Source organism: Dioscorea cayenensis, chromosome 13, assembly GCF_009730915.1.
Source record: "Dioscorea cayenensis subsp. rotundata cultivar TDr96_F1 chromosome 13, TDr96_F1_v2_PseudoChromosome.rev07_lg8_w22 25.fasta, whole genome shotgun sequence".
NCBI classification, from domain to species: Eukaryota; Viridiplantae; Streptophyta; class Magnoliopsida; order Dioscoreales; family Dioscoreaceae; genus Dioscorea; species Dioscorea cayenensis.
This window is the reverse complement of record NC_052483.1, coordinates 4,904,966-4,928,923: the sequence shown is the minus strand read 5'-3', so window position 1 is coordinate 4,928,923 and position 23,958 is coordinate 4,904,966. Positions and strand designations below refer to the sequence as shown.

Genomic DNA, 23,958 nt, shown 5'->3' with positions numbered 1-23,958 from the left:
TTTATGTTTAGGAAACATAAACAAACTATTTTTTTTTCCAGTGGTATATAAGCAAATATAGTTTACATTGATCATTGACCTCAAAATTCACTAGTTATTTGCATAAAGAGCTCTTCCCAGAATCTGTCCTATAATTTAGCACATCGTTTTTTATTTAATTAGTTAATTAATTTAGCTATTTAGTTATTTTCCAAAGGACTTTTACATGTCAACCCTGCTTTTAAAAATATAAAAAGAAATTAGTGGTTTATCCACACTTAACAAAAAAAATATATATATAAAAAGAATAGTTATCACCATCAAACTGGGAACTTTTTAATGCATGATCTGATGAATTATTTGAACACAATATGGTAACTTGCAGATCAGGTGAAACAGACATAAATTTGAGCATGGCATATATATATATCTGACTAGATAAAAAAAATTTCAAGAACATTTGAATTGATATTTTCAACAGGTTGGACAAAGAGATGACAGGGTAAAACAATTAAAGGATGAAGATGAGGAAGGATGTTGTGTTCCAGGCATACCAAATGAGATAAATCAGTTGGAAGGAGACCAACCACAAGTTTCACTCATAGATGTACAGCTGCCTAAACCAGTCACTGCCTCATATAAAACAGTGAGAAAAGGAATTGCCTTCAACCTTGATATTGCTTGCGGTTATCTGGCAGATGAAACAGTCAAAATAGTGGGGATATTGGGCATGGGTGGTGTAGGCAAGACCACACTCTTGGAAAAAATCTACCAATCGTTGTTAGATGATGCAAACATGGGATTCGATCTTGTGTTATTTATCGAAGTTTCACAAAATTTTATGTTAGAAAAACTTCAGAAAGGGATTGCTAAAAAGTTGCATTTGGCCTCTTTTGCTGGTAAAGAAGACATCTTCAATGTCCTAAAAACAAAGAACTTTGTATTGCTCCTGGATGATCTATGGGTGGGAGTAGATCTTGCTGATGTTGGAATTCCGCATATGTACAGCGGTCATAATTACACCAAACGATATAAACATAAAGTGATTTTCACTACTCGATCAAAAGATGTGTGTGCTTGGATGGGAGCAAGCAAAGGGATTACAGTGGAATGCTTGGAACCAGATGAAGCTTGGGATCTTTTCAAGGACAATGTTAATTTAGATGTTATTGAGTCAAACCAAAGAATCAATGAAATAGCAAAGGAAGTGATGAATGAGTGCAATGGTTTGCCACTCGCTCTGAAAGTGATTGGTAAAGCCATGTCAAACCAAAGAACTCTCCAAGAGTGGGAATTTATTCTGAGGTCACTAAAAGATTCGGGTACTAAAATAATTCCAGGTGTTGAGCAATCAGTAATTCCTATTTTAAAATTCAGTTATGATAATCTGCCTGATAATATCAAAGATTGCTTCTTATCGGCTTCCATGTTGCAAGGGAAATCTAAATATGAAATTTTAGAATGTTGGATGGGTTTAGGCCTTATTGGTGATTTTGTCTATCTACAAGAGGCTTATGACAAGTCAGAGTATATCCTTAACATTCTAGAGAAATCATGTTTGGTGAATGTATCCAATCATAGTGTTGTGCGCTTACATGATGTAATTTATGAGATGGCAATGTGGATAGCATCATACCTTGGGATGAACAAGAAGAAATGGATAGTGAAACAATATGGTGGGGTGGCAAAATTATCAACAGACAACACACAGAATTGCAGATTTGCAGGCAGAGTGATTATAGACGTCATCATGCTTGTGCCAATTTTTCCTCATCGGTGTTCTAATTTGTTGTATTTAATGATACATAGTCATTTTTTGGAAAAAATCCCTGAAGGGTTTTTCCGACAAATGCCAAAATTGGAATATTTGGATCTTTCAGAAACTGGTATTAAAGGGCTTCCAAAGGACATCAAATGTTTGGTTAATTTACAATACCTAAACATTTCATTCACGAATATCACATCACTTCCAGAGGAGTTGGTATATTTGAATAAATTGCAATATCTGATATGCAGAAACGTGCGATGGCTTGGAAAGGTAGTGGATGGTCTCATGCCAAGATTACACAAGTTGAAGGTCATTGACCTATATCCAACTGGGTGGGTAAAACCAGAAGAGTTAAAGATACTGAAGAAACATGTCAAAGCAATAGGAATGTGTGTAGAATCAGAAGAGGTTCTCCAACAACTCTCATGTTTGCCAACTACGCAGCTTTGTATAGAATATTTGGATAACTTAATCTCTCTTCTATTTGACACTTTAAGTCACAAAAATCATGGATTCTTGCATTCACTACAAATTAGATCATGCCCAAACCTTGAGAAGCTTGTGATGAATGGAAGTGCGACTCATCTCAATGACCTCATAATCTATGATGTCCAAAATCTGCAGAATATTATTTGGCCAGATCTACTTCCTCCACAATTTTTTCATATGTTGAAGACGTTAGAAATATCTAAATGTAATTTGGCCAGTTTTGCTTGGGCTCTGCGTCTCCCATGTCTTTTTATATTAAACATAGAAGATTGTGGAGAGACAGAGACGTTGTTTTATGTCGAGGAGGGAGAAATCCAACAAATCTCAGAATGGCCTATGTTCCCTGCCCTGCAATCTTTGTTTTTAAGAAAGCTACCAAAATTAGTGAGCATAAGTAATTTTGCTTTGGATTTCCCTCAACTTTCATGGCTTTCAGTGCGTCAATGTCCAAAACTTAAGAAGCTTCCCTTCAAGAGTGGCATTAACGGCTGCCAGATGATCAACATTAATTGTGAAAGAAAATGGTGGACAAGCTTAGAGTTTCATGCTCACCTTTCACCTCACTATGTTTGGTCGGTAAGTTTCATGCTCTTCTTTTATTCTTTAATTCGACAAGTCATTTCAAATAGTAATATTCTGATCAGAAATAAACACCTATTTATATTTAGTTCCAACTTCTTCTCATGTACTGTAGATTTATGAATGGCAAAGTTATTTCTATAATTAATTAATCAATTGCTATAATATAAAGATTTTTTTTTAGTTATAGAATCCATTTTTATTATTCATGCCGAGTTCTTATAATATAAGGAGTTTTAATATTCATCATTTTTGTATAGCTCTATAAGATCTCAATTTGGAAGGAGCATATATTAATCTGGCATATGTATATCTCCTTGCATAGCTTATTATCTTGTTTGAAAGCTAGTGTTATATATAGTTTGCCATGCATCCATTATAACACCAAGACTTGGAATATTATTAAACATATGGACATTGTTTCAAGCATATGGAAGTAGATATAGAAATGTGTAACTAAATTTAGGAACATTAACAATGTATTAAGAATGATAAATTTGTTGAATATTCATGTCTTAATTTGCAGGATGACAGTGATGCAGGCTCAATTAGTTACAGTGCATGAAGGGTTTTTTTTGTCGGTATCTCATGCTCAAACCAAGTAAGATTATTTGAAGATATTCTTTTCTTTTCTTTTTTGTTTTCACATTCAATCTGCAACTTATAACATTGAGAAATCATGTCATCTTTTGACAGGTCCATAATTTCCTGGGTTTTGCATCTGCAAAAGCTTCTCAGAATCCCAAATTCGCAATTAATCAGCGATCTACTAAATTTACTATGCAATTATGCTTTGGATTTATGCTTTGGATTGCTCCGGTGTTGTTTATGGTTTCCTTCTTAAATCTGAACATTTTGATTGGTTTCCTATTTATGCCGCTGTGAAAGACATGATTTGGTTTTCATGTTGGAGGTCTCTTTATCATTATTATCTTGTGTATTTTTAAATCAAGTTTGGTTTGGAAGTTCATCAATTGAAGATATTAATTGTTGGATTTTGCATCTTAATTTCATGCGAACTATTTTCAAGCAATTAAGTTGTGCTAACTATTCATGTTGAATTTATATGGAAGCGTATATACTAAAGATATTGCTTATCTAGTTAATTATATCACTTACACTGCTAAGAATTACTTGAGGATTTGGTTCTGCTTATATGCAGAATGGTCTACAGTGAGGGAGGGGGCCTTTCAAACTGGGACCTGACTCTGTATAATTTGGTACCATCGTTGTGATGTATTTTTTATTTTTATCTTTTTCTTCTCTTTCTTTTCGTCTTTTGGCAGGTGAAAGAAGAAAACAAAGGCAAAAGCAGGAGTAGATGGAAGTGCTGCTGGTAAAACTATTTATAAGAAAACAAAGGCAAACCAGGAGGATCAAAATTCGAATATCGCATTGCTAAAGAAGCACTCGTACAAAATTGGTCATTTGTTAATTACAACAGTTACTGATAAGGTGGTTTCTGTCACAATTTTGTATTATTCTCAACTGGTCATCTTGTCTGCTTGGGATTAAATTATTTTGTCTTTCACGACACATTTCTAATGTTGGTGTTATGATTTATTATTATTTTATTATAAATTTGTTTATTTTTATGTGCAGATAAAAATGTTGCTAGCTCGGTGTGGAAATGAAGGTTTTGGCACTTCAAAGAAGAGTTTTTATGTTATGTGGGAGTTGAATGGAATTTCCTCAAGGATTCAAAGTGATAGGGAGAACCGGGTCGTCAAATCCTCTTAGAAGATCCAACGACCTGAAAATCAGTGAAAGAGTTGAGTTTGCAATGCTAGAAAAGGAGTTTCAGCAATTTCTCTAGTTGAGTGCTGTCAAAAAAAAAAATTTCAGGTTAACTTGAGATCAAAAGATCATCTACGGTCAGTTAAGGAAGATGATGTCATAATCATGATATCTTATTTCTTTCTGTATAATAATATATGATATTTACATTAATATCTATACCTATAAAGCATTTTTTTTTTATTTGACAAAAATAACAAACTTAGTCTAACAAAAAGTTGTCGAAAAGACAACTAGGTACGATAATGCACCAGTTATAATAATAGAGATTTATGATATGAATGGGCTAACATGTGGATCAATGATATCTTATCATGTGTGCCTAAAATGACATATCAAAAACCACAACCCTAAACTTTATAAATTTTGTAGCTATGCTATATAATTTTGAAATACAGCTTCATAAGGCTTGTTTTTTTTGGCTATGCAACCTTGTAAAATTAGAAATTAGATATAAACCTCTTTAAAACAAGAATTATTAAATAAATTTGGTAAAATCTCTATACATATAGTTATATACCTTGTATTGTATAATACAATCTTGGCTGTTAATATGAAAATAATTTCAATTTTTTTGGGGACATACATACAATGAAACATTTATACTGGCCCATTTATTTTTCTCTATGAATAAATCGTTCTTATTTCGTCTCTTTTAAGTTGATGATTTTTATTTTAATATAATCAAATAAAATTTCACAATCAAATATATTTGTAGAAAACATTTTGCACAATTGCTTTAAATATTTTAAAGTTTTTAATTAGAAAACATGTTTGTTTGGATCACTTTAGAAACAAATCTTTCAAAAAAAAAAAACTCTAGAAACAAATTTTCACAAATGTGAAGAGGGTATTTGTTGTTGTTGTTGTTGTGTGTGTGTGTGTTTTTTTTATAAAAGTGGATAAATCACTCAATGATATCATTAAAAGAGGAAACAAACCACAGACAAAAAACACAACAACATGATCACTAGGGGTAACACCGACTAAGAAAACACAAGAATAACCACAAAACCAAACAACGAAACGAGAGGAGAAACCCATACAACACAACAGGATAAGAAAAAAGAACATGCAAAAACCATAAAGAGACCCAAGGGAAACCCCCATCAGGGGATGCGCCGAATAGGCAAACATCGCATACTGCTAAAGATGTGTATCCTTGGTGCCACTCCTGGGGACAACAAGAGCACTTGGGTTGGCGAGTTGGGACCCAAAGAAAAAGAAATGCTGCTCTTGATGCTAGGGATGGATTGCTTCAACCGGGCTCGAGCCGGGCCTCGAGTGCAAAAAAACCAAATGAGAAGCATACTGATTAATTTTTACGGATGTTCGCAGGGAAATCAGAGACCAAGCAAGAAAAAATACGGCTATTCCTCTTGGCTCAAATGGTCCAACAAATAACACAAATAAGTAAATTTCCTAGGTGCGTGTGACTAAACATCTTGTCTAACACCCTAGGAGGTCCATAGATCCCTTAAGGTAGCGGGAATTGTAGGAACTCTGAACGACATATAGAAGTGTGTCCAAATCAGGGTTGCGAAAAGACAACTAATCATAAGATGTTCCACACTTTTGCAAGCCAAATGGCAAAGAATATAGGTGGTGGTAGCAACCTTGTTGGATCTTCTGTGAGATAGGTTTTCCTAAGTAAGGATCTCGCCATTCAAGGCTAGCCAGAAGAAGATTTTCACTTTCAAGGCGCAATCCTCCCCCCAATCCCAATTCGCAAAGAGATGAGATTTAGTAAAGGAGCATCTTATCTCTTCATCATTGAGGAAGGGATAGAAGGATTTGACAGAAAACCCCTTCTTGTCCAATCTTTAGATTTTAAGATCTTTGTTATTTTTAACCAGAGAGAGCAGTTGTCAGTGCAACAAGGTAAGCTTATGGCTGGATGTGACAAGCTGGTAATAAGGAAAATCCACCACAGATTTGTATTTCTCCTCTGATCACCTAGCAAAAGTTATATGGCCACAAATCAATAGCCGTGTCCATGTGCCACTTATCCAACCAAAAGGAGGCATTTCTCCTACTTTTAATGACTGAATCAACACTAAAAATGAAGGTCGGCCTGCATTTTAAAATACCTTTGGTATAATACCCTAATTGGTCCCTCTATTTTTCTCTCTCTTCTCTTTTAGTTCCTCTACTCAGAAATGCTCCCGGCTAGTTCCTCTACATTTGAAAATGTGCCCACTTAGGAAGAAATGCTTCCAACTAGTCCCTCTACTTTTGAAAATGGGACTAAGTGGAGGGACTAAATGAGTCCATTTTCAAAATTAGACGGACTAGTTGGGAGCATTTCTCCCTAAGTGGGCACATTTTCAAAAGTAGAAGGACTAGTCGGGAGCATTTCTTAGTAGAGGGACCAAAAAAAAAGAGAGAAAAGTAGAGGGACCAATTAGGGTATTATACCAATACCTTTCCAAAAGAAGGATTTCCTTCTAGGGGAGATATGAAGAAAGATGATCAAATTCCCATTTGCCTGATAATTGAAATCAACAATTTTTGACCAGTAAACATTATACCCCGTGATAACCTTCCACCATCACTTTCCCAAAAGGGCTAAATTAAAGTCTCTTAGGTTTAGAATACCCCAGCCTCCTTGAACTTTAAATTTATAGATATGGGACCACACCACGAGCATACACTTATGTTTAGATAAGTCATGTCTACTCCAGAGGAAATTATGCCTAATCTCGTTGATTTTAAAAGTCACCCATTTGGGAAGTTCAAAGACTGTCATCCAATACGTAGGAATAGATGAGAGTACTGAGTTGACTAATATGAGACACCCTCCAAGTGACAAAATATTGGGATTTCTAAGAAGCAAGGTGGTTACCAACAATGTTAATAAGACGCATCTAGTCCTATATACACCGGGGCTTTCCAGAGATTAGGATTCCCAGATAGACCACTGGGAGTTTCCCAGCTGCACAGCTGAGGGTTCGGGACTCCTCCATGTTAGGATAATAACCTATCTTAGTAGAGAATAGACAGCTCCTGTGAAAGTTAACTCAAGTCCAGACATGCCCAAGAAGAGATGTAAAATCAACTTAATAATCCTTAGATCCTCAAGTCCTCTAGTAGTTAGGAGGAAAAGATCATCAGCTTATTGAAGATACTAAGAAGGACACTGACAAGAATGGAGAGGGGTCGCTCTGTCTTAACCCACACTGATAACAAACATAACCCACAGGGAGACCATTAACAAGAATATTAGCTTTGGACATCATCAAGATATCTTTGATCCAGGAGAACCAGTGCCAACCATACACACGGGTAGAAAGGATTTCAAACAGAAAATCCCAATCCACTTTGTCAAAGGACTTTTGGAAATCAACCTTGGAAATGCGGTAGTTTATTTGCCAATGTTGAATGCTGAAGATTTGTTCCTCGGTAACAATAACATTATCAACAATGCTTCTCCTTTAATAAACGACAAGATTTTTTAGATGATTTTGAGCGAGGAATTGATCAAAATGATAGGATTGGAAGCAGCTAACTAGGAAGTACACAAATCACAAGGAAAAAAAGAAAGGATTGTTCCTACCTCGGGATTGGGAAGCTGGAGGAGCTACATATGATTGTGCATGGGAACTAGAAAGGAAGGGACCCACCTCACTATATGGTCTTTTCTGGAGAAGCTTCCTTACCTCAGCTCTCGATCTGGTCTACTGGATCAATGGTTGGAGCTTGCTGTGGAGGAGTGAGCCGCACAACTGAGACCCTCACATCTTCGGTCTTCTTAAGTGGCGTAGCAGCTGTCGAGTTGACAACCTAAGAACAATGTCTGATAATGTTGGTATAAAATGTTGACATGCTACCCATGTTAGAAACCAATGGATAACGAGGGGTTCAAACCTAAGAGGGACCAGCAGTCCAAACCTTAGACATGAACCCAATAAGCAAGAGCTAGGCTCAACTATAAATTGGACAACATTGATGGAGCCAAGCTCTGTAAGTAGGACTTTTTCAACTGGCAAATGATTGACGGGCTCAACGTCGAGCGAAAGAGCTGGCTAGAGGACCTAGTTTGTCCCAGTGAGCCACTTCACCATGAAAGCTATGCTTAATTGAACGATGGATGTTCACTGTTGCAGTGAGGGAGTGAGGCTCAACCTCGAGATGACGATGAGAGGCGGTTAATGAGGGCCTTATGTTCTGTTGATTGACTGGGCGCCAAACATGCTTCTACTGCACTTTTCAAACTAACTTGCACTACCTCGTCAATAGTCATTAATCATGATATCTTATTTCTTTCTATATAATAATATATGATATTTACATTAATATCTATACCTATAAAGCATTTTTTTTTATTTGACAAAAATAACAAACTTAGTCTAACAAAAAGTTGTCGAAAAGACAACTAGGTACGATAATGCACCAGTTATAATAATAGAGATTTATGATATGAATGGGCTAACATGTGGATCAATGATATCTTATCATGTGTGCCTAAAATGACACATCAAAAACCATAACCTTAAACTTTATAAATTTTGTAGCTATGCTATATAATTTTGAAATACAGCTTCATAAGGCTTGTTTTTTTGGCTATGCAACCTTGTAAAATTAGAAATTAGATATAAACCTCTTTAAAACAAGAATTATTAAATAAATTTGATAAAATCTCTATACATATAGTTATATACCTTGTATTGTATAATACAATCTTGGCTGTTAATATGAAAATAATTTCAATTTTTTTGGGGACATATATACAATGAAACATTTATACTGGCCCATTTATTTTTCTCTATGAATAAATCATTCTTATTTCGTTTCTTTTAAGTTGATGATTTTTATTTTAATATAATCAAATAAAATTTCACAATCAAATATATTTGTAGAAAAATTTTTGCACAATTGCTTTAAATATTTTAAAGTTTTTAATTAGAAAACATGTTTGTTTGGATCACTTTAGAAACAAATCTTTCAAAAAAAAACCTCTAGAAACAAATTCTCACAAATGTGAAGAGGATATTTGTTGTTGTTGTTGTTTGTGTGCGTGTGTTTTTTTTTTATAAAAGTGGATAAATCACTCAATGATATCATTAAAAGAGGAAACAAACCACAGACAAAAAACACAACAACCTGATCACTAGGGGTAACACCGACTAAGAAAACACAAGAATAACCGCAAAACCAAACAACGAAACGAGAGGAGAAACCCATACAACACATCAGGATAAGAAAAAAGAACATGCAAAAACCATAAAGAGACCCAAGGGAAACCCCCATCAGGGGATGCGCCGAATAGGCAAACATCGCATACTGCTAAAGATGTGTATCCTTGGTGCCACTCCTGGGGACAACAAGAGCACTTGGGTTGGCGAGTTGGGACCCAGCAAAAGAAATGCTGCTCTTGATGCTAGGGATGGATTGCTTCAACTGGGCCTGAGCCGGGCCTCGAGCTGCAAAAAACCAAATGAGAAGCATACAGTTAATTTTACAGATGTTCGCAGGGAAATCAGAGACCAAGCAAGAAAAAATACGGCTATTCCTCTTGGCTCAAATGGTCCAACAAATAACACAAATAAGTAAATTTCCTAGGTGCGTGTGACTAAACATCTTGTCTAACACCCAGGAGGTCCATAGCTCCCTTAAGGTAACGGGAATTGTAGGAACTCTGAAGGACATATAGATGTGCGTCCAAATCAGGGTTGCGAAAAGACAACTAATCATAAGGTGTTCCACACTTTTGCAAGCCAAATGGCAAAGAATATAGGTGGTGGTAGCAACCTTGTTGGATCTTCTGTGAGATAGGTTTTCCTAAGTAAGAATCTTGCCATTCAAGACAAGCTGGTAATAAGGAAAATCTACCACAGATTTGTACATCTCCTCTGATCACCTAGCAAAAGTTATATGGCCACAAATCAATAGATGTGTCCATGTGCCACTTATCCAAGAAAAAGGAGGCATTTCTCCTACTTTTAATGACTGAATCAACACTAAAAATGAAGGTCGGCCTGCATTTTAAAATACCTTTGGTATAATACCCTAATTGGTCCCTCTATTTTTCTCTCTCTTCTCTTTTAGTCCCTCTACTCAGAAATGCTCCCGGCTAGTCCCTCTACTTTTGAAAATGTGCCCACTTAGGGAGAAATGCTTCCAACTAGTCCCTCTACTTTTGAAAATGGGACTAAGTGGAGGGACTAAATGAGCTCATTTTCAAAATTAGAGGGACTAGTTGGGAGCATTTCTCCCTAAGTGGGCACATTTTCAAAAGTAGAAGGACTAGTCGGGAGCATTTCTGAGTAGAGGGACCAAAAAAGAAGAGAGAGAAAAGTAGAGGGACCAATTAGGGTATTATACTAATACCTTTCCAAAAGAAGGATTTCCTTCTAGGGAAGGTATGAAGAAAGATGATCAAATTCCCATTTGCCTGATAATTGAAATCAACAATTTTTGACCAGTATACATTATACCCCGTGATAACCTTCCACCATCACTTTCCCAAAAGGGCTAAATTAAAGTCTCTTAGGTTTACGATACCCCAGCCTCCTTGAACTTTGGATTTATAAATATGGAACCACACCGCGAGCATACACTTATGTTTAGATAAGTCATGTCTACTCCAGAGGAAATTATGCCTAATCTCGTTGATTTTAAAAATCACCCATTTGGGAAGTTCAACGACTGTCATCCAATACGTAGGAATAGATGAGAGTACTGAGTTGACTAATATGAGACACCCTCCAAGTGACAAATATTGGGATTTCTAAGAAGCAAAGTGGTTACCAACAGTATTAATAAGGCGCATCTAGTCCTATTTACACTGGGGCTTTCCAGAGATTAGGATTCCCAGATAGACCACCAGGAGTTTCCCAGCTGCACAACTGAGGGTTCGGGACTCCTCCATGTTAGGACAATAACCTATCTTAGTGGAGAATAGACAGCTCCTGTGAAAGTTAACTCAAGTCTAGACATGCCCAAGAAGAGAAGTAAAATCAATTTAATAATCCTTAGATCCTCAAGTCCTCTTGTAGTTAGGAGGAAAAGATCATCAGCTTATTGAAGATAAAATATATTCCTTTGAGGATCAAGAAGGACACTGACAAGAATGGAGAGGGGTCACTCTGTCTTAACCCACACTGATAACAAACATAACCCACAGGGAGACCATTAACAAGAATATTAGCTTTGGACATCATCAAGATATCTTTGATCCAGGAGAACCAGTGCTAGCCATACACACGGGTAGAAAGGATTTCAAACAGAAAATCCCAATCCACTTTGTCAAAGGACTTTTGGAAATCAACCTTGGAAATGCGGTAGTTTATTTGCCAATGTTGAATGCTGAAGATTTGTTCCTCGGTAACAATAACATTATCAACAATGCTTCTCCTTTAATAAACAGTAAGATTTTTTAGATGATTTTGAGCGAGGAATTGATCAAAATGATAGGATTGGAAGCAGCTAACTAGGAAGCACACAAATCACAAGGCAAAAAGAAAGGATTGTTCCTACCTCGGGATTGGGAAGCTGGAGGAGCTACATATGATTGTGCATAGGAACTAGAAAGGAAGGGACCCACCTCACTATATGGTCTTTTCTGGAGAAGCTTCCTCACCTCAGCTCTCGATCTGGTCTACTGGATCAATGGTTGGAGCTTGCTGTGGAGGAGTGAGCCGCACAACTGAGACCCTCACATCTTCGGTCTTCTTAAGTGGCGTAGCAGCTGTCGAGTTGACAACCTAAGAACAATGTCTGATAATGTTGGTATAAAATGTTGACATGCTACCCATGTTAGAAACCAATGGATAACAAGGAGTCCGAACCTTAGAGGGACCAGCAGTCCGAACCTTAGACATGAACCCAATAAGCAAGAGCTAGGCTCAACCATTAATTGGACAACATCGATGGAGCCAAGCTCTGTAAGTAGGACTTTTTCAACTGGCAAATGATTGACGGGCTCAACGTTTAGCGAAAGAGCTGGCTAGAGGACCTGGTTTGTCCCAGTGAGCCACTTCACCGTGAGAGCTATGCTTAATTGAATGATGGATGTTCACTGTTACAGTGAGGGAGTGAGGCTCAACCTCGAGATGACGATGAGAGGTGGTTAATGAGGGCCTTATGTTCTGTTGATTGACTGGGCGCCAAACATGCTTCTGCTGCACTTTCAAACTAACTTGCACTACCTCTTCAATAGAAGTAATCTATGAAGCTGGCAGAGCCTTACCTTTATTGAGCTGAGGGGTGTTATGATTGACCAATACCGGAATAAGAGTGCCCTTATGCTATAGATGGTCAATAGGGAAGAATAAATCAGCTTGCACAAGGGTACTCTTATTGCCGTCTTGATGAATTCAGCAAGACGACAGTATTGTTTTGGACAGTGATTAGGTCTCCCATCGTCTTGATGATCTCTAGGATAATGCCATGATTCCAATAGTATAGCAGGAGGCCAAATAGCCTGATCCAAGAGGCTGGAGTTTGGCATGATAGCACAGGAGGGTGGACAAGATCTGCGTGATTAGGACTGATGTTTGCCATGATTCCAAATGCCATGATCTCCAGGATCAAGATCTGTGGTCCTAGGAGGGTGGACAACCCCTCTATCAATATGACCTCTGATGTTTGGCACGATAGCACAGAGGCTATTGAGAACTTAGCAAGATAGCTACGACGAGAGTTATGATGGTTTCTGAGATGGGAAGAAAGATGATAGTACGAGGAAATGGTAGCGGGGACAGTGTGTAAGGGGTATCTGGAGGAGGGTGCAGGCTGTGAGATGCCGAGGGAGGGGACCATCAATGCTTAGTTCTGATGCATCTGTGATGTGGAGAGCGCGGACGGAGGTCGAAGATCAAAATAAGGCACCTAAACAATGTCTGCATGTGAGACGATGCTTGCACTCCATTGAGGAACATGGCCCGTGGTCCACCGAAGAATGACACCATTTGGCTCCTAACTGACCATTAGGGGGGATCTTCTACTTGGAAGGGTGAAGGAAAGGATCCGTTGCCGTGGTTGCACTGTTTTCCAATCGTGGGGACAGTCAACTCAAGGCCCTTTGTCTTTGCCTATTGGGAGGGAAGAGATGAGGGGAGAGTCAGTGTGGAGAAGCTGGGAGTGAGTAGCCATGGCAAAGGTGGTGCCTACTTGAACCTCGTTCTTACAATGATCCAGAAAATCTTCCCTTGGTGCTTCTAGTGGGGGTCTTACACATTCATTGGGTGTCACGCCCCGAACTCGGCTCGCCAGACCTAGTGTGGAGACAAACAGCCGCAGACCCACAAGGTGTGAGCCCCATAGTCCTGCAAGGCCTCAGAATCTGATTCAGGATAGACAAATCTATAATAACCCATGTGAGTTACAATATTACAAACTTTATAAAGTACAAAATACCGGGATACAAAAGTCTAAAATACAAAATACCGAAATACAGGGATAGATAATAACAAGAACTCAAAATTTAGAACAGGACAACACAACATCTATAGACAATCTTTCAAGATTCATGCCGGTCTATCAATCTTGATATCAAAAGGATTTAAAAAAATCCATAAGCTCACTAGCCAAGTAAGTAATCCAGAAATTGTTTTAAAACAGCAGGGTTTATGAATCTTGATTTCAGATATTAAGAATAATTCAAAGTTTAAACAGAGTTTAGACTAGTAAAAAATAAATAATTCATCAGATATAGTTCTCAAGTAATAATGCTATTCAAGATAACTGAAATCAAGAGAAAACCATATTTCAAAACTACGAAAAATAATTTGCCAGAAATGAGCATAGGTCTTCAAAACACAATTTAAACAAAATACAAAGTGAAATATTCTATTAAAATAATATTTCCAAATATGATTTACCGGAATTCAACACCCAGAAATACGATATCAAAAATACAAAAATTTCAAGGCAGGACAAATATTTGTGTTTTTATAGAAAATCAAAATCAAAAGGGCAAAGCCAAAAAGTAACAGATTCAAGTGTATGTCTCCAAATTCATTATAGATACTAGAATTCATTTATTTATCCTCGGTGACCTAAACCAGAATAACAGAGATCATTTATTTATTCTCGGTGACCCAAGACTGAATATCAGGTGGTCGTTGATTATTTCACCGAACAAACAGGGTGTGAAACTTCAGTCTCATTTTCCAGAATTTCTTGTCGACAAGGCCAGGGTTTAACCCCCCACTGACAAGGTTGCATATCGCTCATTTGGAGACCAAAATACTCAGACAAATTTCAAAGCCAAGAAAAAAAAATATTTACAGATATTTTCCAAGTATTCAAATTAAAATAAAAATAAATTATATATATAAGAATATACCCATTTTCAAGCCATAACCTGATTTCCACTTTGGAGAATAATAATAAGATATTACAACTAAGACAATCAATCACATAATTGGATGAAAAATTTAAATCCAAAAAGTCAAAAAGAAAGAAAAAGTTTCAAATAAAGCATTTGGCTGAATTCAAGTGCACGTGTACAAAGTCAATTAAATAACCAAAATATAAAGATAATAATTTGAAGGTAATTTGACCATGGTTCCAACAAGTTTAAATAGAAATAATTTATCAAAAAAACCAAACCATAAAAAAATAATGGTAATACAACTAAAACTATAATTCAATGAATAGCTTGAAAAGAATAATAAAACATTAAATTATTCTCGATTATCCATAACTCTCCCAAAATAGAATAAAAATAAGTATATAAATGATAAATAAGTAAAATGGAAATAATTTCCCAAATGAATTAATCAAAAGGTGAAAAATACATTTGTAAACAAACCGAGTATTTACTGAGAGAAACAACTAAGTAATTAACAAAAAAATAATATTTTTCTGAAAATTAAAAAAAGGAGATAAATGATAATGAAGTATATATATACGCAAAAATTATATCGATAGATTACTTACCTGATATTAGCTTAAGTCCAAAATGAGATGAAAGGCCACTCCCTAAAATGATCCTAAAACCCAATGATTTACCATAGTTAAAACAAAATCACTCTAATCATAAGTTTAAACACTAATCAAGTATTACCTTAAGCATTCTCTAAAGTGCAACCAAATCAAAATAAATAAATAACTAAACTAAATAAAATAAAAGGCTTGCAGGTATTCCAGCAAGTACTCACGCAGGAAATTAAACACATCTCAAAGGCTTAACCAATTAACATGATTAAAATTAAAGTGATCCAATGCTTAACCTCCACTCATTTGACATTTGCCTTGAAATAATACTTTAACTTGATGAGAACATCTCCACCATCCAATTCTAAACACATTCCATTACAAAACTTCCCTCATTCTCTTTCAATGCCTTAACTAATAAATACAAAAAAATTTGCAAACCATTAACACAAAAACATTTCTGTAGATTCACAACCAAGCTCTAGTCTTTAGACAAATTAACACAATAATACTATCAACTTTACAAAACCACTCCACCAACAACAAAAGTTGTAGAACCAAACTAAGAGAAAAAAACATATCTACTTATACAACCAACACATATATACATGGAAACATACACAATATGCATGGCTTTTAGCATGCTGGTTCTACCCTCAGATAAGGTCCAAAAATCTCCACCAAGCTTGGGTAGTGAGCAAGAAACAAGCAACTTAACACTCATTAAACTAATGCCAAGGTCAAACCTTTCTCAAAACAAGGATGGTTAAGCACAAAGCCCTTGAGCTAACACCAAGCTCCAAGGATTTCAACAAAAAAATTTGAACTATAAATTAAGAGAACAACAAGCATGAACAACTCCGAATTTAGCCATCAACATGCCAAGGTTTCTAAATAAAAAGAGCTAACATGCTATTCAACAAAACATGGCAAGCTAATCAAAGGATAGAGAAAAAGTCATGGTTTTAGTTACCAAAAACAACACTACTAAAAGAATTTAACCAAGAATGGCTAGGGCTTACTACGATGGCCAGAAAGGAGAGAGTTGAAAAAGAGAGCCTAGCTAAAATCCAAGCTTCAAAAACCTCCCAACTAGCAACCTCCCTCACAAGACAAAGGAATGAAGAAGAAGCAAAGGAGAAGAAGAAAACAATGACATTAAAAGGCTTGGTTATCAAAGTCATAGATGTGATGGAAACCCTGGAATTCCTCCTGGAATTCCTCATTACCACTAGATTTGAGAGCAACCTGACAAAAGGAAAGGGAATAAGGGAGGGAAACAATGCTTTTTAGTATTCTAATCAAGCTTTGGGCGGGGTCCACATTGGGGTCTTCAGGGAGGTAGTACTAGTCATCGGGGTTGCCACTGCCAGCTCCACTGAGGGCATTATAGGCTTCGCTATGACGACTAATCACACCGCCAAGAAGAGAATCCATCCAAGAGAGAATTTTAAATAATAAATTTAATATATATATATATACGATAATATGCACAACACACTACATATATTTTTTATTGCTTTGTCTCAACTATATATTAAGAAGAGTTTGGCCTCTCGTATACGAATCAAATATCTTACCACTCTGCTATTACAACGGTGACAAATAAATACTTTTATTTTATAGTTGATATTTATTTATACTATAAATAATGGTAGATTTAAGGTGTTGTACCTTAGGGAACAATAGTTTTTATGAGAAGATATTATAAATTCATAATGTCATTATTTTTATAATTATACATATGTGTGAAGTTCATTTGTATAGGTTATTTATTTATTATCAGTTTAATTTTTAAAGTAATATTATTCAAATCACTACAATAAAAAAGACTTATTGTGACATTTTTGCAAATGTCACTGGAAACCATGAAAATAACTTTTAAGCTATAGTTGTACTAAATGTTGTTATACTTTTATTTGTTCCTACGGTTATAATTAATGACATGTCTACTTATAGGTTACATTTGGTACATGGGAAAGTTGGGTACTTTCCAGAGAAAGTAACACATGGGAATGACTCTACCATATTTGGTAGAGTGTTTTTGTTGGAAAATAGCTTTACCATGGGAACCAAACTCCATCAATTTGATGGAAAGTCATTCCCTCACATTTTGCTGGGAGAGTTTGTTTTCCATGGGAATGGAAAGTTAACAAATTTTTTGGAGCAAAATAACCTCAGCTATTTTCTAAAATGACTGAGTAGGGTTTTCTCAGGACTCCATCTTTTCCAGTTGAGACTTCATCCTTTCTCCAAGAAATTTGACAACAACCCCATTGCATGAGGCTCCGACGCCTCCATCTCTGCCACCTGATCAAGAAATCCGACAATAACCCCATCACCCGAGCCTCCGACACCTCCATCTCTACCACCCGAGTGGAAAATTTCTTTTGATATCAATGGTGTACATATATATATATATATATTATGATTTTCTTGATTTTATTGTTTGATTAAATAGATTTGATTGGTTTTATGTTAGTTTGTTGGTTTTAAATTTTTAATTTAATGGTTGTTATGATTTAGTTGTTAGATTTAGTAGAATGGCTAGTTGCTTGGAGGCTCTAGCTAATGATGCTGAAAGGAAAGCTAAAGATATAGAGAAAATTAATGAGATGAAGGCTCAACTATGTACAACTATATCTTCTATTGATGGCTTGATTGTTGAAGAGGGTTGTTATGTCAACTATATCTTCCACTGATGGCTTGATTGTTGAAGAGGTTGCTATGTACAACCGTATCTTCCATTGATGGCTTAACTACTGAAGAGGTTGTTAGGGTTGGCTTCATCATCTCTCTTGTTAGTGAGAAAATTAATTATTTCTTCAGCATTCTAGATGAGTTCAAGGCTATTAATATCTGTTGTCTTGTTGCAAGAAAAATTAGAGATGTCATAAGGCTAATTGAAATTTTTAAACTTGTTATAAATGTGGTTTGTTATGAACAACTTAAACTTGTTATGAGTGTAATTGAACATTTTAAACATCTTAAACTAGGTATTCTAATTTTACATGTTTCTCTTTTATATGGATATTTTGAATGCATTTGATTTCTGTATGTCTTAAACTAGATTGTTTATTATATATGGCTTTGTATGTATTTTATATGGGTTTTATATGTAATGTAAATAAAATTTCAAATTAAAAAAAAAAACTATTTAGGCCGAATAGTTGGGCAAAAAATGAGACTGAATGCTAACCCCGGGGCTAGGGTTCTAGCCCCTGGGTTAGGATTACTAACCTCGGAGACGGAGTTACCATCACTCTAAAATGAATGAACCACTTATTATAGAGCTTTTTCACTTACTTTACAGCTATTCACGTATTATATTAAGTTTTTACTTAATATAACATGTTTCTACTTATTATTATATATTATTTTTTATAATAAACCACTTATTATATTATTTTTTTCATTTATTAAACTAGCTATCCATGAATAATATTAAGTTTTCATTTAATATAAAATGTTTCTACTTAATGTTTTTTTAATTTTTTTTTATAGCAAAACAATTCCAAATCTCCAAACAAGCAAAGCATAAATGGTTAATCTAAATTTTTTTCTCGCTAATGAGTTTGCTAATGTGTATACAATGTTAATTTATTATTATTATTTTGATATTAAAAATTGATTGACAAGTTTGTTATATTATAAAAATGATTAAATATTTTATTATTATTTTAAAACATTTTATGTATAAAATACTATTCATTATTATTATTTCAATAATATTATTAAAAAAATTATTATTATTAATTATAAAAAAACATTTATACATTTAAAAACATTTAATTATTATTTTAATAGTTTTTAAATGTATAAATGTTTTTTTATAATTAATAATAATAATTTTTTTTAATAATAATATTATTATTTTAATATTCAAAACATAGTATTATTAATTATTTAAAAAAATTTATTTAAATATTTAAATATTAAATACATTTTATGCATTTATGTTATTATATATCCCTTTGGCTAAAGGACCGGCGAAGAAGTACCCATTGAAGGCAAGGAAGCCGTGTGAAGGGGAAAAGTAGCGTAGGTATGATGCCAAAGAGATATATAATAATTGATTTATCAAATTTCTTAAGAAAGGCAGGAGAAAGGCTGATGCTTGGTAACATGAGGCGTATTTATCAGAGGACTGAATGATCAGTGGAAAGATATGGAAAGATAAGGATTATATTGATAAGATTCCTCCTGAGTACTGAGTACGGAAATTTTTATTATGATATCTCAGATCAGTAATTTCCTTTACATGGTAGTTATAATTCATTTAAATTTAGTTTCTTTAGTTACAGCTTCTATTATAGTTAACATAGTAAGATATTTAGCTATTATTATACGCTCCCTTGGGTTACTCTACGGAAACAACCCATGGAACTAGTAGACATAATAATAGATTTAAATACTGCAAATTTAGCTTCTACTATATCTTATATAGTAAGTTATGAAGTTATTATTTTATGTTCCCTTGGGTTTCGCTACGGCAATAATCCATGGAACTAGTAAGAATACTCATAGTTTTTATTTCTCTGTTTTTCCTTTTTAGAGCTTACATTCTAGCAAGATTATTATTAGCAATAATATCTGCATATTTTATCTTCAAATATTTTACATAAATGACTTTAATAGAATTATATATTTTCATTAGAAATATCTATCTTTACAAGTATTCTCAATATATCTTAGAAGTAGACTTACATAATAGTTTAAATTTATACCAACAATTAGAGTTATTATATCTTATCTTAAGAGAGATTCGAGATCAACACGAAGATTATGGTCCGTACTCAAGTACGGAACCATTAACTTATAATTTAGAATGATCCTAGGCTCTCTTCTTAGGGCATTTCATTGGCTTTAGGAACGATAGATTGTTAAATTGGTATCAGATACCAATTTATAAAATAGATATCTCTTATAATACATATAACCCTATGCTCTGAAAATATTTAGGAACGATAGAGATATCATTTTCATTGGCTTTAGGAACGATAGATTGTTAAATTGGTATCAGTGGCTTTAACAAATTGTGGATAAGTAAAATAACGCATTTATGTTATTATACCAATAGATTACCAGGAATATCTTCTAATACCAAACACAGAAATATTACTTTCCCATCAATTTAATCAAACTTTCTAATGCATACCAAACAAAGAAATGTTATTGTCGCAGGAATTACTTTCCCATCAATTTAATCAAACTTTCTAATGCATACCAAACAAAGAAATGTTATTGTCGCAGGAATTACTTTCCCATCAATCATTCAATCAAAGCATTCCCATGGTAAAGAACCAAACCCAACCATAGTTACAAGAGGTTTCTGTTTTGTGATATTTTTGAATAGTTTAGGAACCTTGAAAAAATGTTGGCATAACATTATTTGTTAAGAAGCTTATTACGATATATGAATGTCATAATTCAATGACTTTTATTGCATCAATTTGTTATGACACATTTGAAAACGTCATTTTAAGTTAGGATATATATAAATATAAATATAAATATGGTTTAAAAATATATATAAAAAAAATAGTTTGAAATTCAAAAAAAGACGGTATTTTCGATAAATAAAAGCGGCAATATTTTGGTTTTCAAGAGCATAAAAAAATTAAGTGGGAATATTAAGCGCCAAAAACTTATGGAATGAATCCCTCGTGTCAAGGTGTTGTACAAATATTGTAGATATATTATAGAAATATTCTACTAGTACTATTTATTCAATGTTCATTGAGTTCCCTATGGGAGGAGTTATATTTTTCACCCCTCCAAGATTGCAAAACAGAAGGATTTATTATTGTGGAGTTATGGTTCTTAATATATTATTTTGGCCGAGTGTATCAAGCGACCATGTAAAAAAACCCACCTCAGAATCTAAAAAAAACAAAAATCAATTGATATCTTTTGTTTTTTTAATTATCTTTTGTTGTAATGCTAGCATTTTTAAGAATTTATTTGTTTTCATTTCATACCCTTTTGGTTGTGGTTTTTTTTTTCGCCGAATATCAGCCAGTGTAGGGTATCTATTTCAATCTGCGGGAGGTCGGAAATGGAAGATATGGTGGTGGTAGTGCCCCTGTTGTTTGACTTTCCGATGAGGATGCTACCTGCTGACCTTGTTGGTGGCAGCCCTGTTTGGATATCTCTGCTTGGTCATTTCTTTGGAGTTTATGGTGGGCATGGTGGATCTCAAGTAGCTAACTATTGTCGAGAATGTCTCCATCTGGCATTGGTTGAAGAGTTGAAAAATATAAGAACAAGCATGGGGATGATTGGCGCAGAAACAGTGGGAGAAGGCTTTCATCAATTGTTTTCTCAAGGTTAATGATGAGGTTTATGGGGAAATCAGTAGAGGCACTTCCGGAACTACAAGTGATGCATTTGAGGAAATTAGTATTAGTCTGGGTTCTGGTTCTGCTGTCATGTCACAACCTGTTGCCCCAGAGAATGTGGGATCTACTGCTCTGGTTGTTGTTATTTGCTCATCTCACATTATCATTTCAAATTGTGGGGACTCTAGGGCAGTCCTCTATTGTAGGGAATAACCAGTGGCTTTATCTAACAATCGTAAACCAAACAGGGAGGACGAGTATGCTAGAATTGAAGCTGAGGGAGGGGAGATTGTTATTCAGTCGAATAGTTACCGTGTCTTTGGAGAGTTGCCAGTGTCAAGATCAATTGGGGACAGGTACTTGAAACCATTTATCATTCCTGACCCAGAAATCACGGTTGTTCAAAGAACAAGTGAAGATGAATGCCTCATTCTGGCTAGTGATAGCTTATGGGATGTAATGTCTAATGAAGAAGTATGCGATGCAGCCCACAAACAGATTCTGCTCTGGCACAAGAAGAGTGCTGGTACCACTACCATGCCGTCTCGCATCCAAAAGGGTGAGGAAGCTGATTCTACTGCTCAAGCCGATGCTGACTATCTCTCCAATCTTGCCATGGAAAAGGGTAGCATGGATAATATCACGGTCATCGTAGTGGACTTGAAAGCCGAGATGAGGAAGTTGGTTAGCAGTTGGACCTGAAGCTGTATTATATGAAACTTCAGCTTATCTTTTTGTTGGGTCCAGCCCATTTGTTGGGTTGGCCCATGGTTAAAAAAAATAAAGCTATGTTGACTTATGGAGGAGGGCTTGAAGGGAATTTCATAATGGTAAAAGCTCTCAGCTTTGATGAGAATGAGTGGGTGACTATTCACAGTTTTTTGGGAAAGAAGAGAAAAGAGAAAAGGGCATCATCTAAGGAAGAGAAAGAGGAGCTAGGGTTCTTGGAGAAGGCACGATTGGAAGGCTTCATCATCGGATCTGTCCTAATCCTTTGGTTGGATCCCTCAACTCTCATTCCTTAAGGTCCTTTTGTGAACCATCCTAGAGTATGGATGATGTATGAGTGTTGAATCTCTTTTCTTGTGAAATTCATGTTCTTTGCATGTATTCTTCTAGTGAGCTAGAGAGAACTTGGTGTTATCCCATAAGTCAACATAGTGGAAACATGTTTAAGAGGCTCTAAGGAGTCCCGTGGTTTTTTCCTCGATTTGTATGGTTTCCACGCTAAAAATCGTTTCTTGTATGTTGTATATTTGTTCATCTCATTCTAACATGAATGAGGGGTTGGATAGCATTTTATGAGTTGTTTTGAAGCTTTGAAGCCTTGTAGAACCCTTTGGGAGGAGCATTGAAGCCTCAAGAAAGCTATTGAAAGTGTTTTGCAGCTTATGCGAGCTACATACAGGCCGCATGAAATCGCCAGTGAGTTTTCACGGGGTGTTTTGCGGGCGCATGAACCCCGTATGTGAACAGTGTTTTTGCCAGTACATGGTAGACAGAAAGGCTCATGGGCAAGCTTGCGCTCGCATAGGTTCGCCAGTGAGGTTCACGGGCAAGTGTACGCCCGCATACCGGCCGCATGCAAACAGTAACATCGCTACAGTAAATTCCACAATTTTTCACTGTTGCATTTCAGGCAAATCCCCAACACTTTTACTTATCACAATGAATATCGTCCATTTCTTGTTGTTGTTGTTGGGCCTTGAGATTATCTTTCTTAATTTGTACATATTCTATATTCCTGCATTCTGCAACTTCATATGCAATTGTTGCCTTGTGTAGAGCTCTCAAATGTATCACAAAAACATGCTTGGATTTCTTTATCTATGTACCGGCAAAGATGCAATACCAACACCTCCTTTATATCATTGTGAGATGGGTTTGTTGTGTTAGCTCATGAAAACCTGTGTTCAAACTTATTTTGGTATTTTTGGCCGCCTTTGTTTTTTTGTATTCCGGCCGTCAATAAGTGGAGAGATCTTGTGTTTTTAAATTCGTGTTTGAGAGAGTGTCTATACTAAAAAAATTTTTATGAATTGGATTAGATTACAAAATGTCATCATCTAGAACGTTTTGTCTATATTTTGTTTTTAGCTTGATTAATCAGTGAGTTGTAGA

The 23,958-nt window shown here is 35.4% G+C and overlaps 1 protein-coding gene and 1 pseudogene across 3 annotated transcripts; both read left to right on the top strand.

The window, feature by feature from the left end:
* The first annotated feature begins 273 nt into the window (after positions 1-273).
* LOC120274727 (putative disease resistance protein At4g10780) lies at positions 274-4,794 on the top strand. Of its 3 annotated transcripts, XR_005540974.1 has the most exons (5): positions 274-2,812; positions 3,342-3,416; positions 3,512-3,728; positions 4,102-4,270; positions 4,418-4,794. XR_005540974.1 is itself a non-coding variant. In XM_039281263.1 (3 exons), the coding sequence occupies exons 1-2, from the start codon at positions 710-712 to the stop codon at positions 3,378-3,380; spliced, it is 2,142 nt and encodes a 713-aa protein (XP_039137197.1). In that variant the 5' UTR covers positions 274-709; the 3' UTR covers positions 3,381-3,416; positions 3,512-4,794. The 3 variants fall into 3 exon arrangements, 1 of the variants encoding a protein (XP_039137197.1); XR_005540973.1 differs by having other exon boundaries at positions 3,512-4,270; XM_039281263.1 differs by having other exon boundaries at positions 3,512-4,794.
* Positions 4,795-16,522: 11,728 nt separating this feature from the next.
* Positions 16,523-22,539, top strand: LOC120274624 (annotated as a pseudogene).
* The last annotated feature ends 1,419 nt before the right edge of the window (positions 22,540-23,958 follow it).

Bases quoted from the DNA above. Each gene is read 5' to 3' on its own strand.
- LOC120274727 (XM_039281263.1), top strand. From the start codon at position 710: ATGGGTGGTGTAGGCAAGACCACACTCTTGGAAAAAATCTACCAATCG. The intron at 2,813-3,341 runs GTAAGTTTCATG...CTTAATTTGCAG, and splicing joins CACCTCACTATGTTTGGTCG to GATGACAGTGATGCAGGCTC.